Source organism: Lycorma delicatula, chromosome 2 (assembly GCF_047948215.1).
Source record: "Lycorma delicatula isolate Av1 chromosome 2, ASM4794821v1, whole genome shotgun sequence".
In the NCBI taxonomy this organism is placed as follows: Eukaryota; Metazoa; Arthropoda; class Insecta; order Hemiptera; family Fulgoridae; genus Lycorma; species Lycorma delicatula.
Window position 1 is genome coordinate 216,278,389 of NC_134456.1, and position 13,174 is coordinate 216,291,562.

The 13,174-nt window shown below is 32.6% G+C and overlaps 1 protein-coding gene across 1 annotated transcript in view; it reads right to left on the reverse strand.

The window, feature by feature from the left end:
- Positions 1-13,174, reverse strand: part of LOC142319650 (ankyrin repeat and BTB/POZ domain-containing protein 2) — a 165,689-nt gene that overhangs the window by 68,900 nt on the left and 83,615 nt on the right. Inside the window, exon 4 of the mRNA XM_075357190.1 lies at positions 4,865-5,119. Coding sequence (XP_075213305.1) covers positions 4,865-5,119 — 255 coding nt within the window. The remainder of the gene's footprint in view (positions 1-4,864; positions 5,120-13,174) is intronic.

Sequence of the window (13,174 nt, forward strand, 5' to 3'; positions counted from 1 at the left end):
TCTTTTGTGTAACTCAAAAACGATTAGCCATAGGACGTAAAAATTTTGGATTTAGCACTGTTATAGCATTTAGTTGTGCACCTCCCTTTTTGATTGCAATTGAAATTAAAATTCTAATTAATGAAATATTTGGATCTTAAAGGGAAGGCACATAGGTTCGAATCAAACTTCATCTCCTTTTGTTTCTTTTTTTTATTTCTTTTTTTTTTAATTTAAATATATTGATTTAATAATTAATTATTAACCTATGATTGTAAAAAAAGTTTTACAATAAATAATTCAATGATTATGAAAAAAGGGAAAAAATTATTAGTGAAATAAAATTTTATGTACTTTTAAAAATGTGTAAATGTAATTTAATAGGCATTACATATGTGTATATGCAATACATGTGGTGAAATATCTGATTATTTAATATTAATTGAAAATTATAATTTATAATTGTATTATTTTTTTGATTTTTATAAGAAATTCTTATAAAAATTGTATATTTATTTTAAAAAAATCATTTTATTTAACTATTTGACAGAAAAATAAAATACATTTTTGAACTGTATTCAATTTAAAGTGATTGTTGAAAATTTTTTTCAGGTGTGTCATATAAATAAAAGTTAATAATTAAAGTATTCCGTTTAGTGAACTCTTATATACTGGTTACAAATATTAATTTTGACCTTACGGTATAGAATAATCAGTTTTTATTATTGAATTATTTGGTAAACAATTTATCTACAGAGTAATCAAGGGACTTTTACTCTTACTTAATATTTCAGGTAAAATTATTGAATTAATAATTGTATAAATATTTGTGTGAATAAAAACTAATATTTTAACAATTGTGTAACTGTCCACTTTTATTAAAGAACTGGAGGATCGTATCTTACTTTCAAATGAAATAAGTTTAAATGAAGTGCAGCAAATATGAGTGTCTGTAATGTAATAGATGTTCAACGAAGTTCATTTGGTGATCACATCAGATTTTTTTATTTATAGCATTAAACTATTAAGATAAATGACTGTTACGTAAATATGACCACCTCAAGAAAATATAATGAACAAACAGTAGATCCTTGTCAGCTACTAAATCCAGGAATATTGAATGAGGACCCAGTTTCTTTTATTCATTCTACAAACTGGTTACATTTATGCAAATTCTTCAAAATTTCTTTGCATTCATTACAAATACCTACACTAACATAATTTATTTTTAATCCTTCTATTTATAGAAAATAACCCAACTTATAAGTAGATATTGTCACTGTTAAAAACACTAATTTATAGAAAATAAAAAAATTCCTATGTAAAATTTCACACCTACTAGTAGGTAGGTTAAAAAAAAAGTAGTTAGGTTAAAAAGGTACTTTAGTCACTACCATGCTGATGTTGATTCAGTTTAATAAATTAAATGATTGGCAACAATAAGTATAATAATGAAGCTTAAATGAAACTGATTTGTTATTTCTATTCAGTCATGATGGGAATACTTTCTATTCACTATCAACAGTGTAAATCTTGTAATAATCTCTAAACATTCTTTAGATTTCTTTACATTCTGGTAAAAGTTCTTTCTGCTCTACTTAATGAAAAGGCATCTCTGATCATGAGAAGTGGAATAAAATATTTAAATTTTAATGAAAAAAGAGATGTTCAGGGAAAGAAAAGGTTTTACAACTTATAAAAATACACTTCTACGACAAAAATTTCACAGATGAGATAAGAGCAAGAAACAAAGAAAGTGTGAAACAGATTGAGAAAAATGTAATCCGTTCTGATGATTTTCAACTTGTTTAGAGAAACAATAAGGGATTTGAAAAAAAACTTTTATAACATAATAGAGATCCATTAAGGAGAAGAATCCAGGAAGATGTTAGGATTAATACTGTTCTTTTAGCTAAAAATAAAAGCAATGAAATGACAAAAAATCAAGTTAAATATAAAGAAACAAAAACATAATTCACCTGAAGAGAAAAAGTTTAATTTTGAAGATAAAAGATTACAAAGAAGAAATACATTAAAAGTTGATTAGCACAAGGAGCTTTTATTCATAAAAGTAAATTGCTAGTATCAAACAGTTTATAGGAATTAGAAAAACATTTTTAAACCTTCCTCTGCACTGCAAACATGATGACTAACATGCATGTGTTGCTTTTGTATGAACTAGGAACACAATGTGCATGTGCTAGCTTTCGCACACATAAACTTTAAGTGTTTCTCTTTAATTTAAAGTACAGTTCATCTCTCTGCAATGCTCCGAAGCAATAATAATTTAAAACCCCACTATTATTTTATGGACACACTATATTATTTATTTTATTTATTGCAGCAGTTAATAATCTGAATAAACTATAATTTATTTGAGTAGATAAATAGCCATGAAAAATAAATATTATCATTATTACTTAAGAAATTAAAAAAATTATAAGTGATACAAATACGATTTATGTCATATTTTTTTATAAATGTAATTGTGTCACACATTGTGCACTGTATATGAATTTTGTTTTGGTGACTCAGTGCTGGTTGTAATACTATAAACAATAAATAATGTACCATGCTGGCTAAGAAAAATCTCAACTTCATGAATCAAGTTGTTCTTGATCAACTCTTGTGTGTGTAACATTTAATGGAACGATTACTTTTCCTATCGTGTTTTATTTTTCTCAGTACTTTATTACCTTTTATTTTTTCCTATAAAGTCAATGTATATACATTAATATGTGTATAAAGTAAATAAAGTTTTGTAATACATGTTTGTGAGTGTATTGCAATGAACTTCTTAATTAAAATGTAATGCAGTTGCATTAACCATCCTATTCTTTCTTTTTCTGTTTAGCCTCCAGAACCACCGTAAGGTATTAATTCAGAGGATGAATGAGAATGATATGAATTAATGTAAATGAAGTGTACTTTTTGTACATTCTCAGGTTGACCGTTCCTGAAATGCGTCTTGTTAATTGAAACCCAACCACCAAAGAACACCAGTATCCATGATCTAGTATTACTATCCATGATCTCCATTAATCATCCAGACCGTTTCTGCTACACTTATGATGAGGTAACATATAAGTCTCAGGGGAGAAATATAATTCCACTAATAAAATAAATCATATGAATTATATTTTGGATGTAAAGTAGGTGATTAGGACAGGCCCTGGGCTCCTCATATTTGCTGTAGTTCATGTATAATGCTATTGACTGGTTGGTCAAATGGATCTCGTCACATATCATTTGCAATTCTGATGGTTTGGAGAGTACTTAAGGATCATTTCACAGACTGCTATTTTTGTATAACAAAAATAACAGCTAAGACTAGACATACTGTTAAATATCCAAATATTTCCTCTGCTATAAGACTACTGTCTCACAGTCTATAGTTTTCAGTTCCGGTACCACCAAAAAACATAGGAAGTAGATGAAAATTAAACTGTTGATGTTGTGAAGGTTATACAGTTATCTGATGATGAAAAAAACAGACCCAGACTTTTAAAAAAGTACAAATACTGTACACACTTAATTAATCAGTCAGAATTAAATGATCTTGTTTGTGATTTAAACTTATCCAAGAATCAAGCAGAAATTTTCGCATCATGACTGAAAGCATAGAATCTTTTACAACACAATATTAAATTAAGTGTTTTTTGTGACAGCCAGTGTAAATATGAATGTTTCTTCTTTCAGTATGGGGACTTAGTTTACTGTAATGATATAAAATCTTTACAAGAAGCTTTGGGATATTTGAACCATCCTCATGAATGGCATATTTTTATAAACTCCAAAAAGCATAGTTTGAAAGCAGTCCTTCTTTATGTTGGAAATAATATTCCATCAATTCCTTTAACTCATGCAGCTCACATGAAAGAGTCATATTAGAATACTTTGTGTTATATATGATTCAGTAGAAATATTTGTGTAGACCTGAAAGTGAGCACTCTAATTTGGTTTAAAACTTGGGTATATTAAATTCTGTTGCTTCTTGTGTCAGTGGCAAAGCAGAGATAGCAAGAATCATTATGTAAAAAAAGAATGGGCAAAATGAGAAACACTGACTGTAGGAGAGAAAAATGTAGCACTAGTAAAACCAGAAAAAGTTTACCTTCCAGCACTACACATTAGACTAGGTTTAATAAAAAATTTTGTTAAAGTAATGAATTGTGATGGGATTGGATTTTTCTTTTTAAAAAACTAGCTCCTAATATAAGTGATACTAAGATAAAGGAAGATATCTTTTCTGAAATGCAATAAAGAAACTAATCAATAATATTGAATTTGAAGACAGTTTGAATGACTGTGTGGTTGCTCCGTGGAAAACTTTTTAAAAGGTTGTAAACAACTTCCTTGCAAATCCTAAGGCATATAACTACAAAGAACTTATATAACTGAGCTTCTTAAAAACTATAAAGCTCTTGGATGTAATATGTCACTAAAAATCAACTTCTTAGATTCCCATCTGGATTTTTCCCTACCAATCTTGAAGCCATGAGTGATGAACATGGAGAACGCTTTACCAGGAAATATCCACCATGGAAACAAATGAGAAAATGGAAACCCAAGAATGCTGCATGACTACTACTGGTATCTAAAGATTGATGTACCTACAGCAAACTACACCAGAATGTACAAAAGAATCAGATTTTAGGCATGTAGAAATTGCAATATAATATTGTTATTCTACCATCATAATGGTTTTTTCTTACAGAAAAAAGGTAATTAAAAAAAAAACCATGCCTGAAAGAAAGAAATCACTTACATTCTTGAAATCAGCATAAAAAATACTATAAGATTCAGCTATTAGCATTTTTGTAATAAACAAAAAATTAAATTTTGTTGTCCATTGTTATTTCAGAATAATAATAATATTAAATACCTTCACATGTAATAATCGTAATTCATCTACACTCAGATGATGGTGAGGAAGAACATTCTTCCTGGTGGCTGTTGTCAAAGTTTTTCTGCTAGTTGGAGTGACCTCTTCTCTCTCAGGTTCTGGTGCTGGAGAAGGTTCCACAGCAACACATGGTGCAGAAGACGGTGGAGGAGGTTTAGGAGGAGTTGTTCTATTAACAGAATCTTTACTAGTATTTGTTGCATCCTTACCAGCAAGGGTACTGCTTCCAGGCACCTAAAAAAATACAAAAAATAAAAGTTTAATAAAATGTTATCTTAAGTCTATTTAAGTCAGGTCATGTAGATCTAATATAACAAAACAAGTAAGTATAAAACCCAATTCAGCGTGGTTTAATGATTTTTTTGTGATCTACAGCTATTTGTCTTATTCGTTATAAAACTTTTTTTAATATTTCCTGATGTAACTTGGACAACAAAAACCAGAAATTTTAATAATTCTTGTATTCTGAAGCTTATTTAAAAATAATTTATAACATGGTATTACTTCAATTTAATGAAAATAGCTATTTATATATAATAAAATTACAATTAACATTCCATTTCAGAATTCACTTTCTCAGAGAATACTAAATACTTAAAATACAATACATTGTATTTTAAGACGATATAAATAACACCAAAGACAATGTAAATAAAATAAAACTAATTTTATTTTAAGACATTACCTTAATTATATTTTAATCATCATCTTAAAAACACTGATTTTAGTAATTTTGGACTGCTATCTCAAAATATTGACAAAAACAAAATCAACTGTATTATTTTTTTTAACGATACTGGTATCGTTTGCCTTTGTTATACATACTTCAATAATTAAGAAAGTAAAAACTGAGAAATAAAAAGTTTAAAGAATAAAAGAAAAAAATATCAAGGGAAATTTCTTTAAGAATATTCCCCAACAAATAAATTCCAAGAAAAAATTGGGAATTATTTTTTACCTAGACAAGCACTGATGTTCATTTCAATAAATTTATTTATGCCAAGTACACACATGTACGTCTTTCACTTATGATATTCATGTCTTACCAACCCATCCACAAAGAATACAGCCCTGACCATCCAGCCCATCTTGATAAATAAATGAAAAAGAACTAACAATAAATAGTGAAAAGCACTAACATTGAAAATAGGATAGGATTTTTTTTTATCTATTCATAAATCAATAGTAACCAAATCAGGTACCATCCCATTAGGTATACATTTAAATAAGTATTACCATCTGAAGCCTGCACCTGCCAGTGTCAAACCTGTTATCATTGTACTAGTTAAAAGGTACTGGTAATCAAAGTGATGTCAACATATCCACGCCAGTCCAGTCATTTATTCATTATTTCAAGCATTTTCGTCAATAAACTGAGTTGTCCTAAAAAGGAACAGCATTCATCATCAAAACACAGTGTTCCTTCACCAATTAGCGCTGACTCGTATTGTGATAAGTCGGGTGTTTAACTATGCGAGAGATTCATTTTCATGTAAATCGTTGTGTCTTTAGATCTGCACTCAACAGTTCTTTGTTCCATATTTTTTGAAGATGGTTTAAAAATGGGAAGAAAAAGAAACTCAAAAGTGTATTGGGAACACTTCAAAGTAATAATAAAGAATAAAAAGGAGGTGTATATATGCAGGTACGAAAACTTCATATATCATTATTAATGGTTACTTTTACCCCAAATATAGGACAAGGCACAGGCATAGTGGGCGTTCCTAAATCTTCAGCCGAAGTAAGTTGGTCATCCGCCATGAATGCTAATTGTTAAAGATTATAATTTAAAGGTCACATTTGTTAGAAAAATTGCTTGAATAACCAATTGTTAGAATTAGATTATATAAACTGACTTTATTAAAATAGTTAATCAAATTATAATAGCTGACATTCAGTTATTGATATGTGCCATTTAATTATTTTATTAAGACTAAATAAAATAATGTATATATTTTTCTCATCTGTTATAATGATGTTGCCAACATAAACAAACACTATTTATAATAATTTATTACATACTAAACAACTATTGAATATTTTTCTGTATGTGGTGCATGTTTGTGTGTATGGTGTAGTGGGGAGTCTCCCATTCTCTTGTTCATGTGTGTTGCTCAGTTGGGTTTGTGAAGTGGACATGACGTGTCAGTCGATATCAATCTAATATAATAAAGATGTCATCATAACTTTTAGTTACATGCAAACAATGACATCTTATTATACAGTCCACTTATCTGTTTTATAACCACCAACCATTGCTGTCTTGGGCCGCATCTTTTTTACCGAAATAGATGTTTTTTTTTTTTTCAAGTGCAAACAAAACGGTGTAAATTTGTGACAATGTAATAATTTACAATTAATTCTTCAAAGATGTGTTCGGTATACACTGTGATCTTTTCTAAAGCATCAAAGTTATAATAATTAAGATGGATAAATTTACAGTTTTATTTCTGCTGAAATGAATTGTGTTGTTGCTTTCATATATGTGTGCGCGTAACATAATGCTGTTACATTTCAGTTGGAGATAAGGCCAGAGTTATGTTATCGCTGTGTAAGTAAATAAACAATCGCTGTATAAACAAGACAAGTAAAAGCATGTTATTTTGTAATCTGTTGCCAAAACATTCCTATAGTGAATCATAATCTTTATTGCAAATTTCCTTTACTGTACACTTTATCCTACCACAAATTTGATTCTATACTTTTAAGTACTTAATCATATTATTTATTCTTGTTTATTTAGTTAAACTGCATAGTCATAATACCTATTCAGTCCAATCGCCTATCACATGTCTCGATAAATTATTTCATACGTATTAAAAATATAATAGGCTACTATACAATTAATTTGTATAATATTATTTTTTTTGTTTCATTTGCAAAAATGACCGAAATTAAGCAATTAATTAAACAATGTAGCTTAGTTAAAGCTAATTTAACAAGATTCAAAACATTTTTCGCTGCTGTATCAAATGTAAATGAAGTTACACAATTAAAAGTTAGACTCACTAAGCTTGAAGATTATTGATTGGTCTGAGTTTGATAAAATTCAACTACAAATAGAATTACAGTATGATTCCAAGTCAGATTGAAGAAAGGGAAAATTTTGAGTCTGAATTTTTCTCGTTAATGTCTACAGCACAAGACCTTCTTAAATCATGTGAAAACCCATGTAGCAGTGAAATCAAACCAATTTCATGACATGTTTGTGTCACTCATTCATTCTAAAACAATGTAAGAAACTTCATTACCTCCAATGTTCTTTAAAAGGTGAAACAGCTGAAATTTTATCATCTCTAGAAAGTTCAACCAAAAATTATAAGGTTGCTTGGAAACTTTTAAAGGCCAGATATGACAATGAAAAGTTTTTAATTAATAAACATGTAAGTGCACTCCCAACCCCGCAGGGGGAAGACACCCACCTTGTGACGTTACCGGTCGCCACACCACCCCCTCCATTTTGAACCCTGAGGGGCTTTACCAGAGGTTGTCTTTACACCCTCTAACTGATTACACCTCACAGTCATCAACCAGGCCTTGGTCAGGATGCCACTAATGTAAATGCCTCAGCAGACATTTGCATCAGTAAGATACAATCAAATTTTACCTTCAAACTAACAAACCGAAACTGCAGACCCTGTGCCTAGTCCAAATTTGACAGCACTGTTTTCGTGACTGTGAAAGCTCAAAAAACAAACGAGCTGAAAGTTAAATCAATGCTACACTCACGCCAATCAGAGTTATGTTTTATGCAACATAGAACTTCAGACCTACACCCAAATAAGTCGAACAAATTAAGTCACCTAACAAGGCGAATGTAAGGTCATTCCAGTCCGTGCAGGAGCCGGAGACAAACCCTGCACCCCCATCATGGAGTCTTGCGTGGTATTACAAAGTCACAATCAGGACTGCCACCGGCGGTACTAAGCCACGCTGCCGGTTGCACAAGCTATCATACCCCGGCAGCATGGCCAAACGTGAGCCCAAATCTAATTAAAAACAATACCAATATAACCATGGCATGATGCCAATGTGCATACCTCCAACCAATCCAATACCTAGGCCAGAATCCTAGCCACTTGGGATCCTACCACGATCAAATACCTCGACTAAACTCCTTCTGCAGACCTACACACCGCAAGGGTGTGAAGAAAACCAGCCACTATAGATCACTCCTTGCAGATCATCCAGATAATACGGAGATCCAGAAAGAAATGTATTCTCTCAAGTTCCCTAACAGCTCATTAACGTTAGACTTCATATCAGGGACAGACATAGAGGACGTGGTCCACTGTATCATTAGTCTCACAATCCAGGCATTAACTCAAATCCACCAGACGAAACCTGGCCAAACTCGCCTGAAAGGCACCATGCCCGGAGAGAAACTGTGTGATATACTGATTGGGGAAAACCCATTTAATCGAACCTACATCAGACACTATAGGAAATATACCGTGCGTGTAGCGACCTGTGGGGGATTCATCCCACCTGACCTGCCAAGACGCAAGGGCCCGATCCTTAATCTCCTGCTTTCGTTCTGATGTCAATAGGTTATTTACCTTGGAAATGTAGCGTTCCTTACACTCATTAGCCAAGATATCTATTGGTTTGACTCCGGCTATAACACAGACTGCCTCCTGCGAGACTGTTCTGTAAACGCCTGTAACAGCCAGCAAGAAGAATCGCTGGGCCTGCAGCAAAATGTCCGCGTAACACCTAAGCCAAGCCAAGCAGTGAGTCCAGACTGGTTCACCATATAGCATAATAGCCTCACTGACACCTTTGTAAATGATATGCATGGTACTGTAATTCAACTCCAATTGAGATGAATGACTATGGATTTCACAAAGAACAACACCACCCTTTTTTGCTACATACTGTAGATGTTCCTTCAATGGAAAATTCTCATCAAGGATAACACCCAGGTACTTTTGACCCGTAACATACCAAATGGGGAGACCAGCCATCTGAATCCAGATTCGTCAGGAAGCAGCCAATCGGCTGTTAAGCAACATCATTGTGGTTTTCTTTGGGCTGAAAATCATCTTACATTGGAGACTCCACAGCTGGAGTGTCTCACAAGCATGAGCAGCTCGGAACTAACTCGTTACGCGAATCCCCTTCAATCAGTAACAGTGCGTCGTCAGCATAAGTGACGAAACGACAACCATATGACAACCTCAAACACAACATGGAATCTAATTCTATGTTCCAAACAAGGGGACTCAGAACACTACCCTGAGGGCATCCTTTAGTTAAGGTTTTGTGAACCTCCGACCCGCCATCACGCATGGAAACCGTCCGATGGCTGAAGTAACTTAAGAGCACTTCTAATTAATTTCATGCACATTTAAGCTTCTACATCTGAAACAGGCAAGAGGGCCACCATAAGTTATTAAATGCCCTGGGTATGTCCAGAAAAATCCCTAATACATATTTGCATAAACTAGAGGAAGCTATATCAATCACCTTTAATATGGTATCATCAGTACCCTTGTCCAGTCGGAAACCATACTGGTTGTCCAACAGCAAATGATCAGTGACCAATCTAACATTAATGTGCCTTCTCAAAACCTTGCCAAAGAGCGTTAGTGGACGGTAACAAGAACTAACAGTAGGATCTTTGTCGCCACCTTTGAACAGCAATACCTAGTCTCCACGCTTCCAATACGCTGGAAAGTGGCCGGCGAAGAGCAACCTATTATATATTCTAGTTAGAGGACCAAGAACTACTGGAAGTGTTTGAACGAGGAGCTCCACTGTGATACAATCATATCCGGGGGCCTTGTGCCATGCCATACTGCAGATCACCTGATGCATCTCGCCTCAGTTATCTCAGAAGATTGTAAGTTGGTCTCAAAAATTGCGACTTCCCGCCTGACACGCCGGTGGTATGAAACCTCACCCATGATAGTGTTATCTGGGAGCAAATCATTCAGGTAAATATTAAGCACACGGTCAATAGTAAGTGCACTATTCAACGTCTCCAAAAATGAAAGAGAAAATTCTTTGACATAACGAAAGCTTTTAGACAGTGCATTAAAACACATAGGTGCTCTAGCAGGATTAGGGCAATCAATTCAGCAATGGGATACACTCTTAATTCATGTAATTACTACATGAAAAGCCAACTACATGAAATTACTAAATTAGATTCAGCTACCTTACGTAAATGGGAAAATTCTTTAGAAATAAATCAGTTGCCAACAATGTCTGAATTAGAAACATTTCTGCAATTAAATGTCAAGGTATGGAATCAGTTGAAAATAGCAAGTCTCATAAATCGCATATGAACAATCAATTACCAAATAAAGTGCAACTACCAAAATTTAAATAATTTTCAAAAAATAATACATTATCTGAAAATTGTCATGTCTACAAAAAATTATTCTTTAGTAATCAACCGCAAACCCAATCTATTTTTGTGAAGCTTTCAAAACGTTATCAATTCCTGACCCTGAACTTGAGCTTAAAAAACGTGGTCTGTGCTTCAACTGTCTAAACAGTCAGCATAAAAGTCTGTCAATCAGGCTCATGCAAAAATTGTAGCAAAAAATATAATAGTTTGCTGCATTACATGAGACCTAATTCTAGTATTAAACAAAATTAGATTTCTGCTAGCGGCGATGAATTGTCTCCAGTAGAAATTCCACAACAAACAATAGTATCCATGTCAAATGCTAGTTTGAAGCAATCCATACCTGTTGTCATGCTGTCAACAGCCATTGTTTTAGTGTTGGATATACATGGTAATTCTCATTGTTGTCGCATATTACTTGACAGTGATTCACAGTCCAATTTCATCAATGAGAAAACTGCTAAGTTTTAAAGACTACCATAAAAGAAAAACATGTAATGGTATAAGCAAGGCCACAATCATTACAACTAATTTCGTGGAATGTATTAAATCAAGAGTGAACAGATTCGCAGCGAATATTGAGTGCGTAGTTTTACCAACCACCACTTAACAATTACTCACAGCTCAAATCAGAAAATCAAGTTTGAAATTACCTCAGAATCTGCTAATGGCCGATCCAGATTTCCACAAACTAAGTGACATTAACATGCTTCTTGGAGCAGAATTATTTTATGATGTCTTCTTTTTTTTTGTCTTCAGTCATTTGACTGGTTTGATGCAGCTCTACAATTATCCCAATCTAGTGCCAGTCGTTTCATTTTGGGATACCCGTGATATCCTACACGTCTCATTTTTAACATTTTCCTGTAGCACCACATTTCAAAAGCTTGTAATCTTTTCTTCTCAGGTACTCCAATCGTCCAAGTTTCACTTCCATATAAAGCTATGCTTCAAACATAACTCTCAAAAATGTTTTCCTGATGTTTAAATTAATTTTTTGTGTAAAAAAATTATATTTCTGACTGAAGGCTTGTTTCGCCTGTTATCAGCATTTTATATTGCTTTTATTTCATCCAGCTTTATTTCACATTCAGTGGTCCATCTTTGTTATTTCTACTACATTTCATTACTTTGGTTTTGTTCTTGTTTATTTTCATGCGGTAGTTCTTGCGTAGGACTTCATCCATGCCGTTCATTGTTTCTTCTAAATCCTTTTTACTCTCAGCTAGAATTACTATATCATCAGCAAATCGTAGTATCATTATCTTTTCACCTTTTACTGTTACCCTGGATCTAAATTATTCTTTTACATCATTAATTGCTAGTTCTATGTAAAGAATAACAAGTAAGGGAGATAGGGAACATCCTTGTTGGACTTCTTTTTTTATTATGGCTTTTTTCTTATGTTCTTCAATTATTACTGTTGCCGTTTGGTTCCTGTAAATGCTAGTAATTGTTCTTCTATCTCTTTACTTGAACCCTAATTTTCTTAAAATCTTGAACATTTTATTCCAGTCTACATTATCTACATTATTAAAAGAATGCCTTTTTTACGTCTCTAAATACAAAGTATGTTGATTTGCTTTACTTTAATCTTCCTTCTACTATTAATCTGAACGCTAAAATTGCTTCCTTTATCTCTATACATTTCCTGAAACCAAACTGGTCTTCTCCTAACACTTCTTCTATTCTTCTCTCAATTCTTCTGTACAGAATTCTAGTTAAAATTTTTGATGCATGACTAATTAAGCTAATTGTTCTTATTCTTCACACGTATCTGCACCTGATTTCTTTGGTATCATGACTATAGCACTCTTTTTGAAGACTGTCAGAACTTCCCTTTTTTTGCAAATATTACACACCAGTTAGTATAATTTATCTATTGCTTCGTCACCTGCACTACACAGTAATTCTGTAGATATTCCATCTAT